The sequence below is a fragment of the Strongylocentrotus purpuratus genome, unplaced genomic scaffold (genome assembly GCF_000002235.5).
Source record: "Strongylocentrotus purpuratus isolate Spur 01 unplaced genomic scaffold, Spur_5.0 spur5_scaffold_8, whole genome shotgun sequence".
Lineage (NCBI taxonomy): Eukaryota > Metazoa > Echinodermata > Echinoidea > Camarodonta > Strongylocentrotidae > Strongylocentrotus > Strongylocentrotus purpuratus.
The window spans coordinates 11,701,582-11,729,335 of NW_022145614.1; the positions used below are offsets into that span (position 1 = coordinate 11,701,582).

Genomic DNA, 27,754 nt, shown 5'->3' on the forward strand with positions numbered 1-27,754 from the left:
TAGGAAATTGAGAGATAGAGAAAGTGACAGAAACAGACAGAGAGCGGAAGGTACTGTGTATAACGCGTGTCTAATCTATTCACTAAGACCAAATACTTAGATGATAAACAACATAAAGGTATTTATAATAATCTTGCATAGTCTATTTGATTTGATTTGATTTATTGGTTTCTGCATCTTTTTTTCCTTTTTTTTCATCATACATTTTCATGAACATAATATGGTTTGATACAATATTTTAAGTGTATATAATTTTATACAGATAATAAACGAGATTAAACAAATATATTGAATGCATAATTAACATACATTAGATGCAGGAGGGCTACAGAAATAAGCAGGGTAGCTTGACGTGCCCGCAGCCCTCAACTTAGATACAACAATACAAAATATAAATAAAAAAGAGTGTGACTTGCAGAGAAGAACAGGAAAGGAGAGAGAAGGAGCGTTGGTAATTATACAATAAATCTCATACATCTGCTGATTGAATGCAGGTTCATTCATGAATGGCTAAACGATGCTAGGTCATGGACGATTACACACCATTGTTGAATATACAGTCAATGTACACACGAACATTAATACAGTAAAATTACACACGACAGGATCAATACTTAGACAATAACATAGTTTTAACTGCCTTCTTAAAAGAATACAATGTCCTAAGGTTTCTTATTACAATGGGCAGAGAGTTCCAGATGTCTGGGCCGGCGTGTCTAATGGATTTGAGAGCCAATGCGGTTTGGGGATTTCTTAAATGGAATTTTTCAGTTTGCCTTGTAGGGTAGGAGTGGATGGTTTTATTCAAATTAAACAATGGGGGAAAGTATGAAGGTAGTAGACCATTTTGTAAGCGAAACATGAAAAGTGCTATTTGTAGAAAATGTATATCATCAGCTTTTAGAGTTTTTAGTTTTGAAAACAAGGGATTGGTGTGGTCGCGATAGGAAGAATCAGTACATATACGCATGGCTTTCTTTTGTAACAGTAAAATGGCATCAACGTTGCTTTTCGAATTTGCCCATATAATGTTACAATATGAAATATAAGGCAGTATTAATGAATTATATAACATAAACAAGATATTTGAAGGGACATAATGTTTCAATAATGATTATTCTGCCTAGGCTATTGTAATTTCCTTCTACTTTCGTAAATATATCAATAATTATAATCAGTAAAAGTTATTGTAAAACACCTACTCACGGCAACCTCAAACAAACAAAATACACACACATACAAACGTTCCTATGGAAAGCTAGGGACACCTATTAGCGTATAATTATTATGACAGTACCATTTAAAGTGTACTGCAAATAAAGTGCTGCAGGTCAAAATCTTTTTTTTTCTTTTAAGTACAGAACAGCAACAACAAACATACAAAAGCATAGCAAAGAAAATATATTTAGAAGTTTGATTTATGTTATAGGTCTTTACATAACGGGTTGCTTGAAGTTTTAATTTATAGATGCCATATCACGATTAAGGTGGCAATAATAGTTTTCTAGTTAAACTTCGCGTAATAATAATGAAAGTCTAATGCAACGAAATAAAAACATACATTGTATCGCAGCTACACAGATTATATGATATTAACGATATAATACGTTGTCATATCTTGTAGGATTACATTACTATGTACATGCACCACTGCACGATGAAATCGTTTTATAATATTGAAATATAAATGTAAAAAAATACTCTGACTCATCATCACTACGTCAACCTTGTATGCATTAAACGTCTGGAATAAACTTTGTACATCGTTAGAATGAGGGAAGGGGTGGCGATTGCACGAGATTGAAGATACAGTCAAATCTATCTAATCGAAAAAGTGGCCACTATAGACAGATGGTCTATCTAGACAGGTCCTTCAACATACATTACTTCCTAGAGACGACCGCAATGGACAGGTTGCCCATTTTCTATTAGTTTTAACATGTGGCCACTAAAACGGGTTCGACTGTACTTAACCCTTTAACTACTAAATTCTTTCATTTCCGTAGGCTATAATCAGACACCATCAGGTTCTAGTAGGCAATCATTTAATTTCAGTGCTAGCACCTCCGTTATTGGAAAAGGGAATCATTTGTGTCAACAAAACAACCATTGCAGATATGTTGCATACAGGGGGGGGGGGGGGGGGGTGGCAAGAAGCATATGCGCTATGTTGAAATCAAATTGAATCCAGTTGGCCAAACTTGCATTATGTGCGAATGGCACTCTCATCAGGTATTGACAGACGCCCTCTAGTGACCTCTCTTAACACGACGGATAACGAGGATGACGATGACAAGTGATGCAGCAACTGACGTCACAACACCAGAGACCAAGAAAGAGATTGTATAACTACCAGACAAGTCACGTACAGCACCTGCAAGTAACAATACATGGCAATGTCTAATAATAATACAAATAACAATAATAATGATTCATGTATTTATTATCATTTTAAGATTTACTATGGAATAATCATTGATATTAAATAATTTAGCTTCATATTTTGTCAAATGGAATCTGATATTATCTATTTAACCACCATATATACCGTGGCTTACATATATATTACCTCATCTATTGTATGTTTATCATTATGTGTATGTTTATCACTGTCCTGTAATATTTCATTTATATATCTGTATCGCAATACTCTGTAACCAGTGGACAACACATTTCCTGAAAAGGACAATAAATGATTATACTTATACTTATACTTCATTTATTGTATAGCGAGGTGTATAGTATATGGGTACATAGTAAGCAGTTATTGCAAGAATGATAATGCAGCGTCTTAGGTCACCGGGGATAAAACCCGCGCACTCCCCCCCCCCCCCCCCCATCCACTACGGGAACGAAGGGACCGCATTCATGTTCCCAAAAATCTCCGGTAAAGGGGTACTTTTAAGCAACACAGTCCGGCTCGTAATACACAGGAGAAAAAAAAATCGGCTCTAATGGACTTTACACACCGGACTTTATAGGGGGTGCTTTCAAAGGGAGTGAACAAGCTTACGCGTACCCTAAATAACACTGAGTGGGAGGGGGTGGAGGGATAAAACCGGGTAATAATCATGATAACAGTATATTGTAGGCACAAATTATCATCTCTATTATGAGCAAATGCTCATATGGTCTTCTTTTTTCTAATTTTTCATTTTTCGATACTCTATTTTATTATTTTGTAATTGCTCTGTTTCTGTTTGCTTGTGTTTAAATATAAAAACGGGGTTTCATTAAAGGTATAGGGTGGCTAAATGACCAGGTAATCAGTTCGTTTGTTTGCCAACGCTTACAATTATATTAAATTCGCTGGCGGCATAAGAAAGAGGACAAATTATGGGGAGTTTACATTGTGGGAAGTAGCATTCTGTTTTGTCCAAGGCTAGTGACCTACATTACCGTACTGCCATCACTTGTCCAACGGAAATTAAAAAAAATTTGGGTGGATAGTAAATCTTTACAATTTTGTTATATTTGGATGCCCCTGTGGATGTTTCATAAGCACACAAAAATTAGCCCCTAAAACACTTCTGTTTTCGAGAAAAATAGAATATAAAAATTTACCGGTGCTCCCGGTAAATTTTGATAAATTTCAAATAGCTCCTATGGCCGTACAATGGTAGCTGCGACCATAGAAATCTCAGAATATGTAGTTGTGATATATAATTTCCAAACGGGAACAGCTAATCGGTCGATTTTAGTCAAGAAACATTGTTTCATAGCTAAATTAATATTTGACCTTGAGCGGGAGCTATACAACATAAAGAGTTTATTATTTATAATTTCATAACTTTAGACTCGATTTCAACCGCGACAACGATCAATGAATACCAAAACTTTGTAATACCTTTAATCGAAAAGCTGTTTGACTGCATCACACCTATTTTCTATGACGTTGTCAACTGGGTGAAATTTTTGCAAGGTATGTAGTATTAAGCGACAAATCCTATTTGTTTAATTACATGGCTGATCATCAACGAAATGGAATTTGTTGTTTGTTGCTACGGCAGGCAGCCAGTGAAAACGGATTCGTTTAATAAAATTATGGTAATGCGAGCATTACTTTAAACAAACAGAACTTTAATATTCCTGGCTCATTTTTCATGATTCAGGTGGCATGTGAACGTCCGCCAAATGAATTTTTGGTACCCTTTTTTTCAAATTGTTTTTGATCACTCATGCGTTAAATATGCATCATATGAGTTGCATCAAAAGAAAAAGGAGGATCTAAGCTTAACAAATATGTGTCATTTATTAATTATAATTCATTGTGATTAAGATTTGATAAAACATCGATAATTCTCGGTTTCGTTTTTTCTGGGACGCACTGTATAGAGTTGCGTGTAATTGTCAAACCTCTAAAGATAAAATTGATATGCAAATGCATTATGAAAGAAAATGTCTTGAAGCAAATGGATATTAAGATTAATGGGTCATGGGGGATAATGTTAACTGTCAGGTTTTGTAATCGTGGTACAACCATGAATTATATTTCACCTCAACCTGAAATCAACCTTCTCCCGAATGAAAGAGATCACGATTCCTCATCCTTACCTATGCAGAATCCTCCGATGCAGCCGCCCACACCCTCGAGAAACATGAGCCATCCTGCAGCCTGCGCACCTGCCCTTGGGTCAAGGGTACGCTGTATTACCAGGTTAAGCGAGATAATGGTTCCTGTACCGAGTCCAAACATCGCCGAGCAGACGAGGCCTACGACATAGTGTTGGAACATGGCTATTCCGAATACTGCGCCGGCCATTAGAAAGAACACAGCAAGGTACAGCTGAAGAGGGGTTACCCAGCCCTTGGAAATGATGACACCATTGACAAGGAGGCTAAGACACTGGGTGACACCGGTTGCAGATAGGAGCATGGCACCTTGGATAGACGTCAAACCCCGTTCGACCCCGGCCGCTACTAGGTATTTCATCGTAGCAGTGTTTGCCATAGACCACAGGAACGCCACCACACCAAGAAGTCCATGGGTAATGTTGGCTATTATCAACTTGACATACTTCTCACTAATGCTAGGTCTTCTATATGGTCTTGCATTTCCATTCAGCGGCATCGGTATTGAGGTAATTTCACCGTCTATGTAGACACTGTGTAGACCCATCTTGCAACTGCTCGATGCGTAGTCATTCTCGGATCGGCAATTGACATTGATATCATCAACGGCTTTGAATGTTACACCCGTATTGCTACTACCGGATATCTTAAGACCACTTTTTCTCAAGGTGCACGATACATCATCGTTTTTCTCACTATTTCGACTTGCACTCGGTGTCCGCGTGTTACACGATTTCGATACAAATGGCCTCGTCTCTCCTTTCTCATCAGAGGGCCTTTTAGGTTTTTTTTTGTAGCCGCCATCTTTCATCAGAGCACCTGTGACCATGGTATTCAACGAGATGGCGGATAAAATGCAAAGGGCGCCTCTCCAGCCGAAATTGTTGATAAGAACCCTGATGATTGGAGGGAATGTGAACACGGCCACCGAGACCCCAGCCAATGTCAACCCGTTAGCTATGGCGTAGAAGGTGTGGAAGTTCTTTCGGACGGTCACTAGAGCTGCGACATAGATCATAGAACTGCCCGTTCCTGTAAATGGAGGAAAAAGAAAGGAAGCCTAATGATCGTTTTAGTTCTTATGTTATAACGTACATTAGAGATATCAGCTAACATAATTACAACTCAAATTCTAAAAACAGAGGGAGATTTAATCGTTTTTGTTTTCAAAATAAATATGAATATGAATCTAGAATAGCTATTTTTCGAGCCAAAAAATTAGTACTCCATTGCAAATGAATCATACTGTGAACACGACGTTAGACGTTATTAATAGGGACTTTTAGATTGAGTGGACGAGAACACGACGAACGCCGACTGATTATGCGTGTCAACGTACTTAACTGCCCATGTTGACTACAATTAGAAATTTTTGATATTGCACTCGACGATATACATCCATGCAGGAAGTAACACTATGAACATCACGGACAAAGAAAGAGGACAAAATATACAGTTCCTCATTCTACCCTCAACAAAAGAACATCCCTTCACTGCTATTATGTAAAAATGTGTAGAACAGATGAATATGCATGTGACACCTGTTCTACACATTTTTACATAATAGCAGTGAAGGGATGTTCCTTTGTCTACCTGAAGAACTGTATATTTTATGCGCACGCGGCATACGAGTACCTTGAGCATGTAAAGGCGCTATATAAAGATCAATATGTATGTATGTATCCAACTATTATCTCTATGGTATGTATGTACTAGATTTAGGAAAATCAAGGTTGACGCATTTTCGATCGCCGACTGAGACGACGTAACGCATGCGCAGTGCCTTAAAATGACGTCACACGTTGCAGTAAAACCTGCGGAGTGGAACTTCCAGCACGTGGGGAAGATGGCGTACCTCTCCTCCTCTATTTGAACCCCCCCCCCCCCACTCCCATGTATGATTTCTCATCCTCTTTGTGTTCATTTCTGGATACGAAAATGGAGATGAGATTATCTATGCATCTTTATCAAGTCTGCTCGCGTTTCAAATAGGCAAAGTGCTCGTTTGCCTAACAACCCCTACATGTACATTTAATTATCGATATCTTGTTTGAGCAATACCTCGATTATTTTCGATCGATTTTCTGCCAGCTTCGGATATGTTGTAACTGAGAACATTTTCACACAAAATATATCTTTGGGAGAAGAATGTCAATAGTTTGCGTACAACCCTATGGAAATCTGATTCCTTGTCGTGTATTTTTTTTCTTTTTCATATTTGGATAGAGTATATGAGTCGGAGATATGATTTCATGTCTCATTTGGCCATTAAATGGAAAGTCCACCCTTATATTTTGTTACTTTGTATGAAAAGCAGACAAATTAGAGATGCAGATCAGTGGAAATTTGATGAAAACAAATCGTACACATTATACAAATAGACACTGATAAGCAGCTCTTCATTTGTTTGTACACACAATTTCAGTCACTTAATGTTTCTCCCCAGAAATGTTTTCTTCAGACATGTGCTTCGTATAGTCAAGCATGTCATGAGATATGTAAAGGGGGGTAATTATTGCACTCGTCATCAGCAGCCAGGGGGCAATAATTAAGCGAAATACATAAAACTACCATGTTCCTTATTTAGACAATTTGTATCGGGCATGATACCCATTTAAAGCTGTCAGCATCTAATTAAGAAAGTGTTCTTTTCTAGAGAGCAAACCAAAGTTATTCATGAAGCCCCTCCATCACTTTGGCAGTGATAATTCTAAAATGCACAAAATGGGACGTCTCCATGTGTAAAGATCTGTGGATATTTGAGGGGGGTCATTATTTCGTACCAGTGCTATCTCCGAGGTGGAAGTGGTTTACTATTCACAATTCTAGCAATTACTTGGCAAAAGGTAGATATGCATTTTTGTGTAATACCCAATATTGGGTAAATTTTGACCAAACTCTTTAAGCGTGTATATATATATTGATATATATATAATATGCATGCAATTTACCCGCAATGGCCGAGATGCCCACCCCGACGACAATAATGTTGGTTGCTAAGGACGCCATTAAGATTCCCCCACCGTTGATAAGACCACCAACCATCATCACAGCCCGAGGACCAAGTTTCTTTGTAGCGAACGATGCAAAAGGACCTGGATATTTTAAATTTTAAAAAAAATAAAGAAGACAAAATGATCCGTATATTCCACCAATTCATTCCTAATAAAGCAGGAAAATCAACAACGGTGTAATTTTGTTTTGATTAAGCCTAGAGATGCGAAATAAATTTAAAAATCACACATATCAACCGTTATTGATACAAAATAGAACGACATCATAATTATGTGATAAATCAGACCCCTGCATATTCAACATATTGAATTAGCAAACAGGGGGTGGGGTAAGAATGAGAAAGTGGACATTTGATAAGCGTCATTATATAATCACTTTTGATCTGTTGAGTAAAATGAAGTATTTGGAAAAGCAAATGTGCTAAACGGGTCCATTTTAAATCTATAAAAGTACATTTATGTCAAACACAAACGTCAACGAAATTGAAACAACTTTCGTCCACAAATCTTTCTCAAAACGTTTTCAGTAATCAGACATTTAGAAATGTTCACGCGTATCAAATATCAATGTTCTCATTTCTAATGTATATGTTCATACCCCCTTTTCTATATCTACAGTCTCTAGGGGGTGTTTCACAAAGACCAAGATCGACTTTAAGATGGACATAACTAGGTCGTTCATGCTACTGTTTGGTCTCACCATTAAATGACATTGGTCTCTCAAGGGACGTACAAATCGTGGTCACAAATCTACAGAATTTGCATTTGTTGATAATTCATTATTGAAGGAAAAATATTATCTAAAGATCATAATGGTGAGAGCAAACAGTTGCATGAACGGCCCGCCATAGTTAAGTCCAACTTAAAGTCGATTTTCGTCTTTGTGAAACACTTCCCTGGACTGTGAATCACAAGGCAGCCGTGCTAAAGTCGGGGTAATAATGATAGAGAGCCAGTTATAATTATCATTATTGATACAATAATTATTAATAGTATTAGTAGTAGTAATGGGAGTAATAGCATAGTAGTATTATATAAGTAGTATTAGTAGTAAAGTAGTAGTAGTACAAGAAGAAGAAGTAGTGGTAGTAGTATTAGATGTAGTAGTAGTAGTATTAGATGTAGTAGTAGTAGTAGTAGTAGTAGTAGTAGTAGTAGTAGAATTAGTAGTTGTAGTAGAAGTAGTAGAAGTAGTAGTAGTAGTAGTTGTAGAAGAATTATTTTAGTAGTAGGAGGAGGATTACTAGTAGTAGTAGTAGTATAGTAGTACGTGTAGTAGGAGGAGTAGTAGTAGAAGTATCAATAGTAGTAATAGTAGTAGTAGTAGTTGTAGTAGTAGTAGTAGTAGTAATGATATTAGAAGTAGTAATAACAGTTGCAGTAGTAGTAGTAGTAGAAATAGTAGTAGTAGTAGTAGTAGAAATAAAAGTAGGAATCATTTTTCATTTTCCAACCGGTAAAGTTTATTCTCGGTTATTTTTTATGTTCATAGAACATCTGTAAGTTGTAAGTCTATACTACATAATTATTCATTATTACCGCATATACCTGTATATCGTACTCGTGAAAGAGCAGACCTGCAATTAGATCGCTGAAAATAATACCAACGGTAATAGATAAAAAAACAATGTTTAAAGTCCGTTGAACTGTTGGGTAAGCAAGTTGAGACAATACATTGCGTCATCAGGGTGCTGTTTCATAAAGCTTGTTATCACTTCTATGAGGAATTTGTTCATAGTCAATCAAATGCAAGGGATTCAGTAGCTTATATATATATATATATAAGTTACTGTTACTAGTTAATTGATAACAAGTTTTGTGAAAACAATTTAACGTTGACAGTCATATTCAGATCCCAGCAGACTGGACATCACAATAATAGGCCGTCAGAGTGCATGTACTTTGAAAGGTTAATGATTATTCTAGTACTTATACAGGTGACAACGAAAATGGTCTATTGTACTATTTCAGGAAATGACCCCGATCGTGGGAAACAACACATAATTACAAAATCTAATCTGCTCCCGACAGAAAAAAATACCGGCTGCTCTACCTGTTTTGGCCGTGTATTGCTGAAAGAAAAGACGAGAAGGTCGGATTGAAGTAGCAAAAAGTTCTTATTCTTTATTTTCTTTCGCATTTAATCTATATCACAGATCATAAGAATCAAAGTCACGAGCTTCGGGTTCCTTTCCTTTTCTCTCTAACGCACACACCTTCAAATACTCGCCCACACACTCAATATCGTGTAACTCTACACTGACAGGGTCCCTATGTGTGGTTTGCCGCAAGTAAGCTTGAAGCCGATGAAGAAATGTCATGAGGGTCCCCGGGAGAATTACTGATAATTCTGCGATTAGTTAAGCTCTTGACGATATATTAATTTCCAATTTTATCTTTGCTTAATCTATTTAGCAGTTTCAGATTGGATCGCATGCAAACTTCGATACATTTGTTGTCATATTTATTGGGTTAGTCTTCTACATAGCTGACTGGGTAAGAGTAGAATTACCGCAGAATATAACATCTGCCTACCCGCCAAGCATTCTGCAAAATTTATATAAAACTTTATGTTTACAGAATACTGACCAGGGATAAAGTTTAATGTGGTTTAATTTTGTACTGAGAAATGAGAAACAAATCTATAAAGCCCATTCGCATGCTTATGTCTTTGTGCACATATTTTGCGCAGATGTTGATTACATCGTTAGTTTTTACAAGGCCATGTACCAATAAATAAAATTCATTAAGCATTCACTCATTAAGTGTCAATAACATCTGTTAATTAAAACATTATGGTCATATGGCAGTGATCATGACTTTGGCATTCGTCAAAACATTATGACGAATGCAAAGTATTTTGTAAATTAAAGTTATGTCCTTGGTTGTTTTTATGTCATGCTGATTATTTGTCATTTCTTCCTTATTACTTACCAAGTTTTGAAAAAGGCATGAACCGATAACAAATCTATAATTGTGATCCATTAAGCAGCCACTCACCTATATCTGTTACTCAAAACATTATCATGATTATGGTCACTGGACAGTGACTTGTACTTATTCATCAAAACGACATTGTGACGAGTGCCAAGCACTTTCGAAATGATAACTATGTTCCTGATTGTTTTTACTTGTTTACCATTCATCCTTTCTTTCTCAATACTTATCCAATCGATCACCGGCACATATCAGATGCACTCGATGTTGACGTCACACGAAGATCATAGCTTAACCAAAACCATATGCTAACATCTGCGAAGCCACGAATGTTGTATAAGCATTCAGTATGTTCACGTTAAAGACCAAGTTAGTTACTAGGAAAGTTTTGTTAGTGTTGGAGAAAATCATAGAAAGAAAATGTCCTGTGAAAAGGATGGCTCTTCAAATGCCCACATATTCGAAATATAACAAACAACAGCCTAGGTTGTAGGCTAAAGCTTTCATACTACATGTTTGTGTAGTCCATATACATCAAGACTGAGCCAATTTCTTATTATTTTGTTTTATTCCAAAAACTAACAGTATTAACCAATAATTATCTGCTACATGATCAACCTTTGCAGTCGCTTCCATACGGTATCTTTCATATTCGTATTGTAATTGCATGACCAGACGTCTTAAAGCCGAGTTCTGGTCATGTGATTGCATTGTGAAAGAAACGTTGCGGAATCGATCAGAAAAGGTTGACCATCCAGCATATAAGTATTGGTGTACTGCAAGGTTCTGGAATCATCAAAATGATAAGAAATTTGGCCCAGTCTTGGTAAAGTTACAAGCACTGTACACAGAAAGATGTATATGGGACTATACGAACAGGTGGCATAAGAAATCCGTCCTGATTTGTATGATGTTACATCATACATGCCATGTTTAGAATATTAAGGCATTTGAAGAGCAATGCTTTTACAGAGAACGTTTGTTATCTGATGCTCTTCCACACTTGCATAATACAATGATAACGCTCACAGATTATTGTTCACCTCTTCCCAGAACTCAACCTTCTCTTTAAATGGGAGTTTTGGGCATCGTAAAGAAGATGGGAAGTTAGTCACAAGAGACCTGTACAGAATTAAGATTGTAACCCATTTTTTCGACATTGCTGCTATAGATTGTCGTGTTGATTATGGCATAAAATTGATCGTTTCCCAGTCTCGGTACGCACCTTTTTTAAATTTATTCTAGATGTAGTATGTTTTCCCGCCTTGCAATGAAACCACGGAAGATTTGTATTATACAGGAAGATGCCGATACCTGCCTTTTGAGATTGACAATTTGATTGAAGAAATGTAAATCATTGAGTCTCAGGGAGAGGGATAGAGAGAGAGAGAGAGACAGACAGACAGACAGAGAAAGAGAGAGAGATAGAAAGAGAGAGAGAGAGAGAGAGAGAGGAGAAAGAAGAGGCGTAGAGAATAAGATGATGATATTTGGAACATATAAAGGTTGATGATATTAATATAATTATCGTGTTCTGTCTATTACATGAATAAGATTCAAAATAGCCTTTCTGCAAATGTCAACAATGATTGATAATTATAGTTGGATGATGATTATAATAATATATCATAGCAAAAATAGATATCGTTGCATAGATGGATAATATTTAGTGTTTTGTTTGACAGGCATGGATCAGAAAAAGTGGATATGTGACATGACCGGGAAAATACAAAATAATTTGATATTACGTAGCGAACTGATTGTATGTACGAAGAGCGCATATATCCACCAAAGAAGGTGCTCAAGGCGCTCCAATGTTACCCCGATTTCGGTACTCTAGGTGCCCATTTTAAGACCTGGGTAGAGAGTGGCAAATGTAAATCTAATGTCTTGCCAACGGACATTGGTGCCACGGCGGGACTCGAACCGTGAACCATTTGATCGACAGTCCGAAGACGTACCCACTATACCACGACAGCTTTACACCCTAACAACATTGATGACAGAAAGTTTCAGAGAAAAACATCGAGTTCATACTTCCCCCATCATACCCCAGAGGGTTTGGAAACAAAAGCATAACTAACAAAACAAGCCAACAACACAAACAAGCTTATTACCATGGCAATGTGACTCAGTTCGCACAAAAGGGTTGTCCCCAATAATCTCCCCCGGAATAGTTGGGCTCGAGAATGGTCAGCGAATATTGTGCAAACGTATTTCCGTTGCGGAAACTCTTTTCATGTTCTGATGTAAGAAAGTGATTGCAATCATCTGCTTTGATTTGTCTTGCCTTTGGCTGTTAAAGGCCGATACTCTGATTCGGCAATCAGCATCTTAATTTAGATAAGAAATTTGAGGATGTTTGGAGGTTAGATCGATCTTTCGTTTAATTGAAAGTTTATTTGCACGACCTGCTCAAATGGAATATTCATACACTTTATTCCGACAAATAATTTCATCTTATGAAATGTATGATCTTCTCTTCGCAGTATTCAAAGATGTGCATCTTCAAATACATTGATTTTTTTTTTAGAGAGAGAAAGTAACTCGTAGACATCAAGGGATCTTATAACCCCCCCCCCCCCAAAAAAAAAAGGATTAAGAGGGAAAGGGGGAGGGGAGAAATACTTAATGAAAGAAATAGTTACATATAGAGGGAGAGAGAGAGAGAGAGAGGGGGAAGGAGAGAGAAAGGAGACGGATTGAAGAAAAAATGGATGGGTAGGGGACGATAGAGAGAGTGAGGAGAGGCAGGAGACAGAGAAGGAGACAGAGAAGGAGACAGAGAGGAAAAAAATATTAAAGAAAGAAATAGGTAAAGGCACAGAGAGAAGGGGAGAGAGGGTCAAAAGGGAAGAAAGAGGGAAGCAGGGGTCCCAAAGCATTGCTCATGTCACGCGAGCGATCTCTAGGGAATGATCACAAGTGTACCAAAGTAAGTAGAGGAAAACATGTGATTGTGTTTATCAGAAAACATGGAGCATTTGCGACAAACATGAAAACAAATGTTGTGGTTTCTTCAAGAAAACTCTACGTGACGCATTCCTATAGTCAAAGAAATATGCTGTCAAACTTTATATTCATAACTTGTGCTATGGCAAAACAACATGTGATTATCTTGAGATAAGCACGGGACGAATATTTTATTTTAAATGTATAGAAACAGCCCGATTGAAAGAAATTGAAATGAATTGAGATAAATCCCAATTACGATTATGACGTTTTGATGACGGCAGAGGACGTCATAAGTCCTAATTTGTATGCCTTTAATGAGGTCCCATTGTAGGAGGATTTTTCTTTTCCCTTACTAGAGAGCCGTGCCAGCCTATGGGTTCACCGCCCACTCGGCGGTGGCGGTGCCAAACCATGGATATGTGTCACTTCTCACAGCCAATACTGCGCCCACACGTCCACCAGAGGCCGCTTATTCATACAGCCCATAGGACACCCCTTCAAAATGCAATAGACAATGGCACTTTTATCATATGTACTGCACATACAAATCATCTTTAAATGAAATACATGGACAGCCTTCTTTCATAGAACATCTTTACACGTCTTTGCTCGTACACATATACATATTAAACGTGCATGATTTTTCTTGGTTAGTAATCATATAATCAATATATATATATTGCTAAAACGTGAATGTAATTGTAACATGATCAGACAAAATAATCTATTGGTTAATGATTGCCGAAGGAAATCACAAATCATAAAATTGATGTGCATTGTCATAATTTGCTTAACAAATCATATGATAAATGTATTTTTATGTGAACACGTGGAAAGTAATCATGAATAGGCCTATGCATGCAATATGCAAACTTTTATTTTGCACCTTTTTGGGTTGTTAGGGTTCATTTTTGTGGGAAGGGTGCAAAATCTTATATTGCACCCTTTTCCTTCAATAGGGTTCATTTTTATGTAAAGGGTGCAAACTCTAATTTTGCACCCTTTTTTGCACCCTTTTTTCTTAGTGTGTACGGCGATACAACTCTTCCGTCGAATTTAGGAAACGAACACTAGGGACTTTTAGATTCGCACGAAGACAATGTGGATAGCTACGGTCGACGTCCTTTTAATGCACTGCCTTGAATGGACGTCACACGTATCAGTCCACGCAAATCTAAAAGTCCCTACTATTGTGGCTGAGAACGGTCGAGAAAATCAACTAGACGGAGATAATTCTGGTTCGCACATGCGCAGATTGATTATTTTGCTCGGTTACCCTCGTCTTTGCCTTCCGTCATTTTCGTAATGGCTCTAATTTATTGTTTGGCTCAACGGGGGGAGGAGCAAACACTCCTTTTTTCTCCTCAACACCCACCTCCCCTTTGAGCACAATATGAAAAGAAAAATGTTACTTCTTTTTTTTGCCGGGGGGGGGGGGGTCCACTTTCATTTTTTGTTTCAAAAAAGTAAAATTAACGTTACCATCTTTTTAAAAACCTGTTTTGGGGGCCAGCCCCCCCCCCCCCCCCTCCCCCACGCGGAACCGCGCCTGATATATTCACTTCCAAACTGGTCATTTCTCTAGCGTCATTTTTTTTCAACCTCGTTCCGTGACCACGATTAAAATCGGGGTATTCTGAATTTGTCGTTTCATATATTTTGTAACATTGAACGACGCAGCATGCAACCATTTGTATCATATTTATTCAGCCCTCACACGTGCTAGCATTCGTTATCGATAGGTGCACTCTCTAGACTGGACTTTGATCAACGCAAACTTGAACAATGGGGTTAGCAAAAGGTTGTGGTATCCCATAAAAGTTATTACAAACTTACGGTCAATAGGAAGCGTGAAATAAGCATGCAGCATGAGCATGAAGGGATATTTTATATCTACCTCCTTCGCATGGTAAAAAACTGGAGCGATGGTCTAATCTAGATCAAGGCTTAACTCAATTATATGCCTTGCTTACTTGTGCTAATAGTAATATACCATTTACTTAATCTAATGCATACGTCTTTGAGAAGTGCCTCGATACGAATTATTTCATTCATCTGTTACGAATGATTTCAATAGTCAGAATGCTAACTGCATACATTAAGGCCCGAATTCACAAAGCAAGGTTTGAGCTCAGACCAAGGTTTGAGCTCAAACCTCCTTTTGTTTCGCCAAACCTCCTTTTGTTATTTACAAACCTTTGTAAATAACAAAAGGAGGTTTGGCGAAACAAAAGGAGGTTTGACCTCAAACCTTGGTCTGAGCTCAAACCTTGCTTTGTGAATTCGGGCCAATATGTTGCCAGGTAGGACAAACAGTAGCCGTGTTCACACGATGGCAATTTTGGCCGGTGTAAAGGTCGGCGTAAACATAAATGGTCGGCGTAGTGACCGTCTGAACGATAGTCGTGCCCTACATCGACCTTTACGCCGACTGGTTTACTCCTGGGTTTGTCCAGAGATGGAAGGACCAGGTTCAATACGATGTGGGATTATCCACACAAGAGGCAGAGCAACGAGCCCAGGACAGATCAGACTGGAACATGATTTCTCGTAGGGGAGCAAGGGGACACACCGTCCTATGCACCTAAGTCAAGTAAGTCAAGTCAAGTTGTCCAGGAGTAAGGCGCTAGCACGACTAGAGGTAGTAGCGGATTTAGGGGGGCAGGGGGCCGGGCCCCATCCCCTGGCCAAAAAACAGGTAAATTTAACCTTTTTTTAAATAAAATAGGAGATGGCCCCCTGCCCTTGGCGCAAGGGGTGGGGGATGTTGATTCGGTGCTAAATATTTTCTCACGAATTTGGAAGAAGAAAAAAATTAGTGCTCCTAACGCCGACTAGGAAGCCCCGTCTGAAAAAATAGTATGCCTTGCCCTACAGATCAACACGTAATATGCTTTCTTTCATTCTGACTATTGAAGTACAAATATTAATTAACGGTGAATTTATTTTGAGGCATTTCACAAAGACATAGGCCTTTGCATCAAATTTTGATACATTACGAAAATGGTATATTGAGTAATGCAAACGCCCCATGACCTTGCAGTTCGAGGCAGTGTTTGTACTCTTCATGTGACGTTCACAATAGAATTTTACGTCAGCATTAGACCGTCAGAGTACATGTACTATGAAAGTTTAAAGGTCAATGGAGTACTGACATCACGGCCTTCATGGAATATTAAAGGCCGCGCCAGTCGCTAAAGCGGTCTTGCGTCAGCAAAATGACGCCTCCTATGCCTCAGTCACACCTATGCGTATTTGGTTTGCGTATTGCTGTGTATGTATGGCAAGCCGTTTTAACATCTATTCCTGTTTCTTGATATCAAGGATTGAACTCTTGATATCGAGAAATGAATTCTTAATATCAAGAATTATCATTGCTTAACAACAGAAAATCATTTCTTGATATCAAGAAATAGGAATAAATGTTAAAACGGCTTGCCATAAATACGCAGCAATACGCAAGCCAAATACGCAAATGTGTGACTGAGGCATTATGTCACACGGCCATGTTACGGACCTGCGGATGCTTACGTATATTTCATCCGCAGCAAAATTTTGAGATTTTCAAAATTCCGCTGCGGATCTGGGTATGTCTGCGGATCCTGCGGATTGAATTACGGATGGATACGGATGCTTACGGATGATACGGATCCTTGCGGATGCTTACGGACTTTTATCCGTAAGCATCCGCAGCTACCGTAAGTGGCCGTGTGACTGTGCCATAACGTCTTAAACCAACTTCTGCAATGCTTTCTCTCCAAATCTTCCATGTACACAAGATGAATTCATTTCAAATTTAATGGAGCTCTCACACTCTTCCGTGTAGGCCTACCGTCCACCTGCCGGGCTATTAAAAAAACAAAAGAGTCCAGAACGTTGGGTTTTGAGCGAACTTGTCCCCGGCCGCAAAAAAAAATTCATAAAATTAATCTTTTCACCGTTTCGTTGCCATCTTCTGACCGTTCTCACCGGGCGCATACCGAGTGGTGAACGTGCTTCTACCGTCTTCACCGCCCAGATTGACTTTTGTTGAAAATTTTGGCCGTTTCCATACCGGGCCCATACCGGGTCTCGAACGTGTGCACCGGGTTTGTAGCAGCCACCTACCAGTCACTTAGCGTCCCCTCACCGCTCGGAGCGTCCTGTGAGCTAGTCCCCGGACTGCTGACGTCATGACACGACTGCCATAAATACCCCGATTTGAACGGCAACGGTCAGTCCGCTCTCCATTTTTCATCACCGTTTTGTAACGGGTTAGGAGCGTGTTGTGAACGTGTTCATACAGTGTGACCGTTTTCATAACGTATTCATACCGTCCTCATACCGTTCAACACCGTCCTCTTGCCGCTTACTTGCGGCCGGTGCCAGCCGACCAAAGTTTTGAACATGCCCAAAACTTTCGCCGGGTCCCACCGGGTGTCAATAAGCGCCAACGCCCTATTAACGTGTTGCCCGCTTTGATAGCGAACCACCGTGTGCCCTCGCCGTTCTCCACCGTCCGCAGACATTTTCGCGCACGGTGGCACACGGTAGGCCTACACGGCAGAGTGTGAGAGTCATTTAAATACAATCGCAACTATGCACAAAACAAACAATTTAAAGGCCATTGTCAAAGTTCACTGGATCTTCCTTCCTTCTTTTGTTTACGATACAGATAACAATCCCTCGGATTTCCCATGTGTATTTTTAGCCTGATTATGCATCCGCACTTTAAAAGTAATCTATCAAGAAAATACGGAACCATTGGCTCCGTACCAAAAAACTACGGGCCGAACCTCCGCTGCAGGAACTTTTCTTTCAACTCTTTTATGTACACAGGTTAACAGTCATTTCAAATTCAGATAAAATCGCAACTAAAAACAATTTAAGGGCAATTTTAATACCCAATTGTATTTCCAATACAAAACAGATTCGGATTTTATATTTCGTCATTTATATATTTTAATAGGCTATTGAAATTTTCGTGATGAAGCAAGATTTATAAGAATCATTTAATTTTACCTGTTACGCATAATTGTATTCCAATATACAGAATAAATATTGCATATATAACGTGTTGTTGTTAGGTAGGGCAAGCCATAACTAGCAAAAACAAATGTATGCTATTGGAATTTTGACTATCGAGATGTAATTTATTCTTAAAGGGTGAATGAAACCATTCGAATCGAGGCGCTTCACAAAGGCATATGCATAAATTTGGTTACCTAAAAATAGCCTATTTGGTTTCATTTTCTTGACAATGTATACGATCGCGTTAGAAGTACACGTTTGTTTATAATGCATTGGTTTCATGTGATCTCTTTCTTTTCTATTTGTTTTTCTTCACAATTGCGCCTTGTGAATTTGCTTTCATATAAATTCATTAAACTGGCATGTACATGACCTGCTCTTCAACGAGATAATTCATGTTTACTTGTGATAACGGGTGTCTTTCTTTCCATTGCTTCAAGCTCCCCGTCTTTGTACCGTCTAAATCAACATCTGAGGATCTTCACCTTTTTAGCAAATTTGGTTACCTAAAAATAGCCTATTTGGTTACCTAAAAACAGCCTATTTGGTTTAATTTTCTTGACAATCTATACGATCGCGTTATAAGTACACGTTTGTTTATAAAGCGTTGGTTTCATGTGATCTCTTTCTTTTCTATTTGTTTTTCTTCACAATTGCGCCTTGAGAATTTGCTTTCATATAAATTCATTAAACTGGCATGTACATGACCTGCTCTTCAACGAGATAATTCATATTTACTTGTGATAACGGGTGTCTATCTTTCCATTGCTTCAAGCTCCCCGTCTTTGTACCGCCTAAATCAACATCTGAGGATCTTCACCTTTTAAATATCATATCGGCCTGTCAAAGCAAAACAAACTTATAAACAATATTCAAAGATGCACTGAATATAAAACCTCACAAAACACTAATAGATAAATGCACAAATGTGTAAGTAAGTAACTGAATAAAGTAAATAAATACTTGGATGTCTCATTGAATAAATAAAAAATATAAGTACATCCTGAAACGTGAGTCTAAGGGTGGTAAACTTATTCACTCGTTAGACAGTGTGAGTCAAAAAAAGTTTACATCTAGAAAATTGCTTATTATTTTAGCAATCGTCTATGAACAGTTAATTAGTATACATCTTATGAAAGAGTGTTGTATGGGGAATGTGTTCACGCTTGGATGAACAGGAGGCATTGTTTGCGAGAGTGCAAAAATCGACTTGCGCCAAAGCTGCTTATGTGATGTTTGAATATTAAAAACGATTGGGATTTGGGTATTAATTCGGTCTTTGCAGATCTAAATAACGTACCTAACAGAATGTCACACATATCACATATCAAATATCAAAGAACATTTGTGCGTGTGTGTGTGTGTGTGTGACATTGCTTCTGCAAAAGGCATATGCAATGCATCTCACTTGATACACTCAATTCATTTTCTCTCACTTTAATACTTTTGCGCAAGTCGATTTTTGCATACGCTTTATCTTCTGGTCTTTAATAATAACACAGACTTCAGCGAAAACACGCTTCATTTGGTTTTCACATTCAGTTGCCATACTTTTTAAACCTAAATGGTACATCTCGTTAAATGGTACATCGCTCGCCCCCTCCTCCATCCCACCCCTCCCCATCCCCCTTTAACACGGTCATTCAAAAATTAAAAAATCACTGGATTTTGGGCTCCGTTAGTAGCATATCTTGTTAATTTAATTGCATCATGAAAATCCCGAGCTTAGACAATTAATGTCAAGAATAGGATGAAGTATCTAATTTCTTCCCAGTTTTACAGTCGTATATCTTTCGGCACACGCTAAAACTAATATTGACATAACTCGATCAAATACAATTTATTGGGCCGGTAGATTGAATGTAAACTCAAAGCTGTCATCAGTCACAAAAGCTATAAGCACTCCGTTTTATGCCAATATGCATGTACATTCGAACCATCCTCTTTGCGCGGGATCAAAGGCCTTTTATCAATTCAAACATGTTAAAGTAGGTCTAATAAAAATCATAGAATTGTATTCATCGCGAGCATATTCCCCAAAACACCCGGTAGGGCAGCTCGAATTCATGAAAATATCTAGCTATATAAATATAGACCTCTGTCTGTAAAATAAATACAATTTTTGTATTATTTTAGTACAGGAAAAAAAAACTATTTGTTGATTTATTAATTTCTTATTCTAATCATTTTGTATTTAAACTTTCAAAGATCTGTTTTTCTCATTAAAGATACTATGTCCCTTTTGCAGCCAACCTCAAATTCTGTAGAACTTTGCAGGAATTATGAATATGTCATGTATATCCTATCTGTGAAATCTAAACGTTAGCAGTGTCCTTATATTCAATTTATGCAAGAAAACCCGTTTACTTGCTAGACTTCACTGTCAGACACTATTGTCAGTATTGAGTGACTGACTGCATTTTTCTTCTTCTTTGGTAATAACAAACATAAAATGAGCTGTAAAGGATTTGTCTACTACAATAACCCTCTTCTTGTAATGACCAAAATTAAACTGATTGAATCTTTGCGCAGCATAAAACGTACGACCATGCGGTACAATGGTCAAGACTATTACTTATTGGCTCTATAGCTCCTAAGTCGATTTGAATACTAATAGTCGTTATTTTCCCACTTAAAGACATTTTCAAGCCCCATTCTTTTAGGGGGAGTTCTAAATTAGTATTGTCTTTCAAATGCAATTGGAATTTAACCTTTTCATTTTTTGGCCTGCAAAAGGGACATAGTACCTTTAAAACCAACTTAATATCAGGGTGGAATTCCCCCTTTAACTGCGTTTATTGACCTCTTGTATTTGTAACAAACTTTAGATTATTTTCACAAAGTTTAGAAGCCCAAGAAGATAAGTATGACAGGTTTGATCGTTCAATGACATGCAAAGTCAATTATTTGAACATGCGATTTCCTTGTGGGTGTTGATTTAGTCTCTTATTTAACAAAGGTCGTATTTTTTTAAACTGTTTATGGCGATAGGAAATAGGGCAAAACTGAACTACCCTATATATCTCTGGTGGGAGTAGAAGACATACATACCACATGTTAAAATGTCACATTCAATAAAAAGATGTAAATTAATGTTTCTTACTCAGTTTTATAGAAAAAACAACTGGTGGAGTCTTTTTTTTTGACGGAAATCATTGAATGTAATGGATTTATGAAAAAGGGTCATTGCGACTTACCTGGGTGCAGAGCATATTTTTTTATCATGCCATAATAATACTAATAAACCATTCTTTTATAGCGCATATCAAAAAAATAAATGTTAAGTCCCTATGCGCTCCCAATCATGAATTATATTGAATGACACATGTCACACTTGAAGACGACTTCTAAAAGGCTTTTAGGCGAGTAAGATAAACGATGATAGCAGTAAAGTAACCTAATAGAGCCTGCATATTGTATGGCGAAATGTTAGTCGAAGTCAGTTAAAATCATTACAAACCGTGGGCGATATTGGTATAAATGCTTAGTAATGGAACACAATGAATTACGCAGAAAAAGGAAAACGCTTGTAATAATGACCTTGAATCGCGGCATGGGACAGTTTAAAATAATGTAAGTATTAATAACACGTAAAAAGGGGGGGGGGGCAGATGAAAAAAATATCATTTACATCATTTTAATAGAGAAATTTGTTTTTCGTTATCTTGTCATTTTTGTCGCTTTCTTCTCAGTAGTCGACTCAATCTGCCAGCTAAGAGAATTTGTCGGTACATGCCGGTAATCTGTCATTTTGGGTCCGTATGTTATAAAATATTTTCTAGTATTGCACTACAGCTAGTGTCACTATCGAGGTGTATATACAAACTTCTAGCTTTATGGAGCTCTTCGCCCTCTCTCTTTCATTGTTTTATATCACAATGCAATTGAATCCACTATTATGTCAATCTCATTTCATACTATTTAATGTGTAAAAAGAAAGACTGGGAAAAAAGGGAAAGCATCCGACAATACGGAAAAAGATGCAGGCAGAGGAAAAGAAGAAATGAAAAGAAGAGATCACTTATACTTACAGGTGAGCCCAAAGAAGAAAGCTTCCAGAGAGAACATCCATCCCATGAAGGCCACACTGGAGTCGAACTCCTGCAGGATATCATCAAGGAAAACGGCTAGGCTCTTGAGAAGTCCTCCAGCAAGAATCTGACTTACGTGGCACCAAACCAGCAGCATCCAAGGCGCCTTCGTTGAGTGTGACAATAAAGTGGATGATGAAGAAGGTTTGTCTGGGGAGGACGAAGGCGTCAGCGACTCAACTCTTGAGGAAGCGGCTTGCATCGAAGAAGTCGTAGAGTGGGGCGATGCGATAACGAGGGAAGACCTAAGCAACGGTGATGATGTTGGTGGCATTTGTTCCGCCATGGTGTCACCTGACGCTGGTGTATACGCGTGTTCCACCATCGTGTTCGTGAGGTCTTTGAACCTGGGTGTATCAACTTCTAAGTCTTCGCGCACGATCTCGACTCGGACATCCTCACGAGATGGTATGCCTACCCCGCGGTCTTCACTACCATCAAGGACCGGGTGAGACGGGCGAGGCGAGGGAAAGCTAGCGGTGGTTTCCGATGACTCCTGCATAGAGGACGTGGACAAGTGATTGCATGTAAAGGGAGTGAGAGTTTCGAAGTCCTGACCTGCTCGACCAAGGGGCCCTGATTAAATTTAATCTAGTATCAACCAATGCGCCTTTCACTATAGCGGCTCGAAAATGCAGTGAAATTTAATATCGATCGTTTTTCCTGGGAATAAACCCGATATGAAATCTACTAACGACCTGTGGATTCGAACGTCACTCCAAGATTTTGGCGCATTTGACAAATAAAACTCAGCTCTCATTCAGTATTGAACATGAGACAACCATCATGCCTAGCCAAGAAAATATAGACGTGTAACAAAAACTCAGTATAAAATCCGTGAAAACAGCTCGAGCATATAAACAATATTATTATTCACATGCACACACAACAAAAAAATCTCAGCCTAATTCATTGCTGAATAATCATGAAGATATGATCGCGATAGATTTGCTGACGAACCAGCTGACTCGAAGCTTCAAACGCCTATGAACGTGCTTCGTTCATTAACGGTTTTCGCGTTGTGCTGACGTCAACTCATATCCTATCCGTGCTGATTTGTTCTCACTGACCATGCTGACACCATTGTCACCCAGACCATGGACCCTTTAGACGAGATAAGATGTTGATTTGACCGGGGGCACAGAAATGTTGCCTGTAAAGTGTAAACGCTTACAGTGATATTTGCAGACCTTGATCCCTATAGTTAGTGTGCAGGCACAAACCTTTGTCAAACGCTGTGCATAACAGTGTCTGCAAAATAAGACTACAATAGGATCGGGACCATAGCTGCTCCGTACCTGTTTGATACAACCAACAACAACTTTGACACAGCCAGAAACTGTCAGATCTAAGCTCTACTCAATGTTTTAGGAGTTGTGGTAAAGTGTCAAATTAGAGTCTGTGCAGGCAGACTAATAGTCGTAATTGTAAATAATTATGTTTCATTTTCATTTTAGCTTATCAAACTTGAAAATGTAATCATGGAGGTATTCATCTTTTGCAATCTTTTTGTGAGAGAGAGAGCAGAAAAGGATAATTAGCGGAGAATGCTTGATCGAACTCGCACAAACAATTAAAAAGGGATGTGGATATTTTGAACTTTGAACGGATTTCAAAGTGTCCGGAAATTATTTATAGATGTAATAACGGCCAACTCTCCAATTATTCTAATACACAAAATTACGAAAGTATTTTCTTCCAAATGTATTACTCGGTATCATGGTAAAATATTTGTTTGTTTGTTTATTTGTGTTTTAGAGGACATATGTGGATATAATATTGAACAGTTTATACATTGTGAAGTGCCCCAATAGAAAAGGCACCTGGAGAAAAATGGAAAATAATGGTATTTAAGTGTACAGCGAACTGAAGAGTACATCAAAATCGAGTGACAAAATTGCCAATTTGAGATTCACATTGCTGAAACCATGTTTCAAACATTCAAAGCTTTCTTATTCATGTGTCAGAAATAGTGGTGTCAGAAATTCCACGAATGCTAGCTATATGTTCCGATGGTACACAGGCTAATGTCATTTTTGTAGCAGATGTTTATTATAATGACACATTGACATGTTTTGTGTTGTGATCGATATTACGACCTCGTCCACAACGCCAGACCGACTGCATTACTGATCCTGCACAAACCGAACGATTCTTACCCATTGCAGGGCGGTCCGTGGTTGGTCTGATATCGGTCTCGTTGATGTGACTGGGGTATTAGTCTTAGTATAGGGTCAAATGAATGGTAGGGTGTTATCAGAGGGGGTTTTAGGACACCCACCCCCTGGCATCCACCCCGCGGATAACCACCCCCATGCAGTCAACTACCCTCTATGACAACTACCCCCTAGGACAACTACTACCTAGGGCAACCACCCTCTAGGAAGACTACCCCAAGGGACAACGACCCCCGGACAACTACACCCCAGACATCTACCCCTTAGGACAAATACCCCCGGACAACTTCCCCCGGACAACTACCCCCTAGGACAACTACCCCTGGACAACTGCCCCCGGACAAATACCCCCTGGCCCAGAGAACTCCCCCTACGACAACTATCCTCTGGGAGTACCCCCCCCCCCCCGGACAAGAGGGTAGGTTGTCCGGGTGGTAGTTGTCCGGGGGTAGTCGTTCTAGATGTTGGTTGCCCTAGGGGTGGTTGCCCTAGTTCGTGTAAAGCACCCAATGACGCTCCTACTCCCTCCCCCCCCCCCCCCCCCTCCCACCCCATCTTCCTGGCCGGCCCCTGTGAATAGGCTATGTTGTTGTTTTTATATTTATTTTTATCAATATCATTATCATTATCATCATTATAATTGTCATTTTCATTATCATTATTATTATCATCGTTAGTAATATCAGCACAAGTAACATTGTAATTATTTCCATTATCATTATCATTATCATTATCGTTATTATAGTATCAGTATTGTTATTATTAGTATTAGTATTGTCATTCATTATTATAATTGGGATTGGTCTATTGCAATGATTTCAAGTTGATCCATGTGCAGTGGTATCATTCTGTTCTATACTGTATTTACATTATGTTTGCAGGTCACAATTTATTACAATTCATTTATTTCAATGCTATTATTCATTAACTAATATACACTGTGTATTTATTATAGCACAGCGTTGGCGGAAACGAGAGGGGGATGGGGAGGGATGTCTCCGAAGCCTTGGGCCTGACAGTCTCTGACTGTGTCAGAAGCAGCTACATTTACACGACCTACGGAGTTCACTAGACCGTGTAGTCTTCAAAGTCTAACAGTTCAGACACTCTGCTACGCATTGTAGTGCAAGAAAAATAAGACGTCGCGCAATATCAAGACAAGTGACGTGCTTTTCTAGCTGACCTTCGAGCGATTTTCTTCCTAGCACATCGGTAATCAAATTGGTCAGCATTATGTTGAGTAGTCGTAGTTACTCCATCTGTAACCTATTAATAAGGGACTTTAAACCCATTTTCGGGAGACTCGAACTGGTCTAGGGGCACCCATAGCTTATTGAAATATATAGTTGTGACACGCACATCTACGCGTACGCGAGATGGGTCATCGATAGGTTAAATCATGGATCTCCAAATGCTTCCCTCCCACGTACTATTGGAGGGTACTATTTTGGAGCTTCATGAAATGCTTTACCAATCAGAAGCAACTTCCGGTGACGCAGGGCTGTACGCTCATCTCTCTGTCTTCGCCAACAACCTGAATCTAATCGGACTCAGGTTCGAGTCACGTCTTTCGGAAGGTGACATGAAAGAACACGTAAATAATCATATGTGGTTGATATACGTATGTAAAACCCAACGACAAAAAGCCTGAAAGAGGCATTCTCATAAATTTCAAATGTCTTTGTCGCTGATGAACTTGTTGATTAATGTCATTATTATCATTGGGATTTGCATGTCTAATAATGATAATTATAGTTTCTTTAAAGCTTATCTGTACTAGTTTATAGGAGGGATAAGACCACTCTGCCAGGTCACTGGACAGGTGGTTATCTCATCAACTCAACTCTCAATTAACATGAGGAAAAGAGGATCATGGGGGATCAGTGGTCACCGATTAGAAATTGTTTTATATATAGATGGAGCAAGTAGCTACAAGTAGGACAGTGTGGCTTTAAAGAAAATGAAAAAAATATGATTTATTTTTTAGTACAGAACAAATGGGAAAGGTGCTTTGATAGTTCGTCAAAGAGTTACCAATTTGACTTTGACCGATTACACATTTAACAGCCACAACTATTTTATTTTATTTTTTTAGTCGGAATTTCCCCCCAAATGCTCACATATCCGTTTCTCGTATATGTTCAACTTAAAGGTTAGATGTCCCCTTTGACTGTCGAAGATTGTTTTGAGATTCCTTGACCCGACTCTGATTTGTAGAATCCTACAAATCAGAGTCGCGTCAATATTATTGTATATGAGTTCATGCACCCTCAAGTAGCATCGAATATTCCAACTAATTTGCATACAATTCGATTTAGCTACAGGCCATAAGACGTTTATTGCATTGAGGGGGGGGGGGGGGGGTTGTGAGATTTATCTTTTTAAATTTACTTGTATTTCTTCGCAGACTGGCTTACCAGCATTGCTGAAATACATGGGGGCACAATAGCCCAAGCCCCTACAGTCAATTAGTTTTTCTCTCTCAATAAAAGTGTGTGAGAAAGAGAGAGGAGGGGGAGGAGTGAGAGGGGTTATCCAGCCAAGATTTGGCAAAATATTTTGTTGATACAAAAATAAAAATAAAAACCATGATGCATCTACTCAATATTAAGATATTCAGATGTTTGAAAGTAATCCACTCTGGTTAAATGATAATTGGATATGGCCCTTCAAAATTAAGGGTCGCATTTTCCCCAGAAAATTATGATTTTTTTAAATAATATCCTAATTACTTGCTTATTCCAATACCAAGGGGAAAAAGTGGCTCCATTGTTAAAATCTATTTCCGTCAGGTAAGCGATTGTTAAAAAGCTAGTCTACAGGTAAAGCCTCTCAGACCTTGAATTACGTTTTGACTTGACGAGAATTTGTGGATATATACATGCTAATGATTAGTTACCTGGCGTTGAACCCTTTTTCAGCATCGAATACTTCATCCTCATTATTAAAGTACTCTAGCGGACCTAGTGTTACGTGTCAGGTGCTTATATTTTCGCTG

The 27,754-nt window shown here is 38.5% G+C and overlaps 1 protein-coding gene across 1 annotated transcript; it reads right to left on the reverse strand.

Moving 5' to 3' along the window:
- Nucleotides 1-803: 803 nt before the first annotated feature.
- Nucleotides 804-22,797, reverse strand: LOC100892211 (monocarboxylate transporter 7). Its single transcript, XM_030975855.1, has 4 exons — nt 22,520-22,797; nt 7,524-7,667; nt 4,555-5,604; nt 804-2,374 (listed from the first exon to the last, which is right to left on the reverse strand). The coding sequence occupies exons 1-4, from the start codon at nt 22,779-22,781 to the stop codon at nt 2,250-2,252; spliced, it is 1,581 nt and encodes a 526-aa protein (XP_030831715.1). The 5' UTR covers nt 22,782-22,797; the 3' UTR covers nt 804-2,249.
- Nucleotides 22,798-27,754: the final 4,957 nt, after the last annotated feature.

Excerpts from the sequence above, each read along its gene's own strand:
- LOC100892211 (XM_030975855.1), bottom strand. The coding sequence starts at position 22,781 with ATGCAAGCCGCTTCCTCAAGAGTTGAGTCGCTGACGCCTTCGTCCTCC. Across the intron at positions 7,668-22,519 it reads TTTCTTCTTTGGGCTCACCT|GTCCTTTTGCATCGTTCGCT; the intron begins GTAAGTATAAGT and ends TAAAATATCCAG. Across the intron at positions 2,375-4,554 it reads CATCGGAGGATTCTGCATAG|GTGCTGTACGTGACTTGTCT; the intron begins GTAAGGATGAGG and ends TGTTACTTGCAG.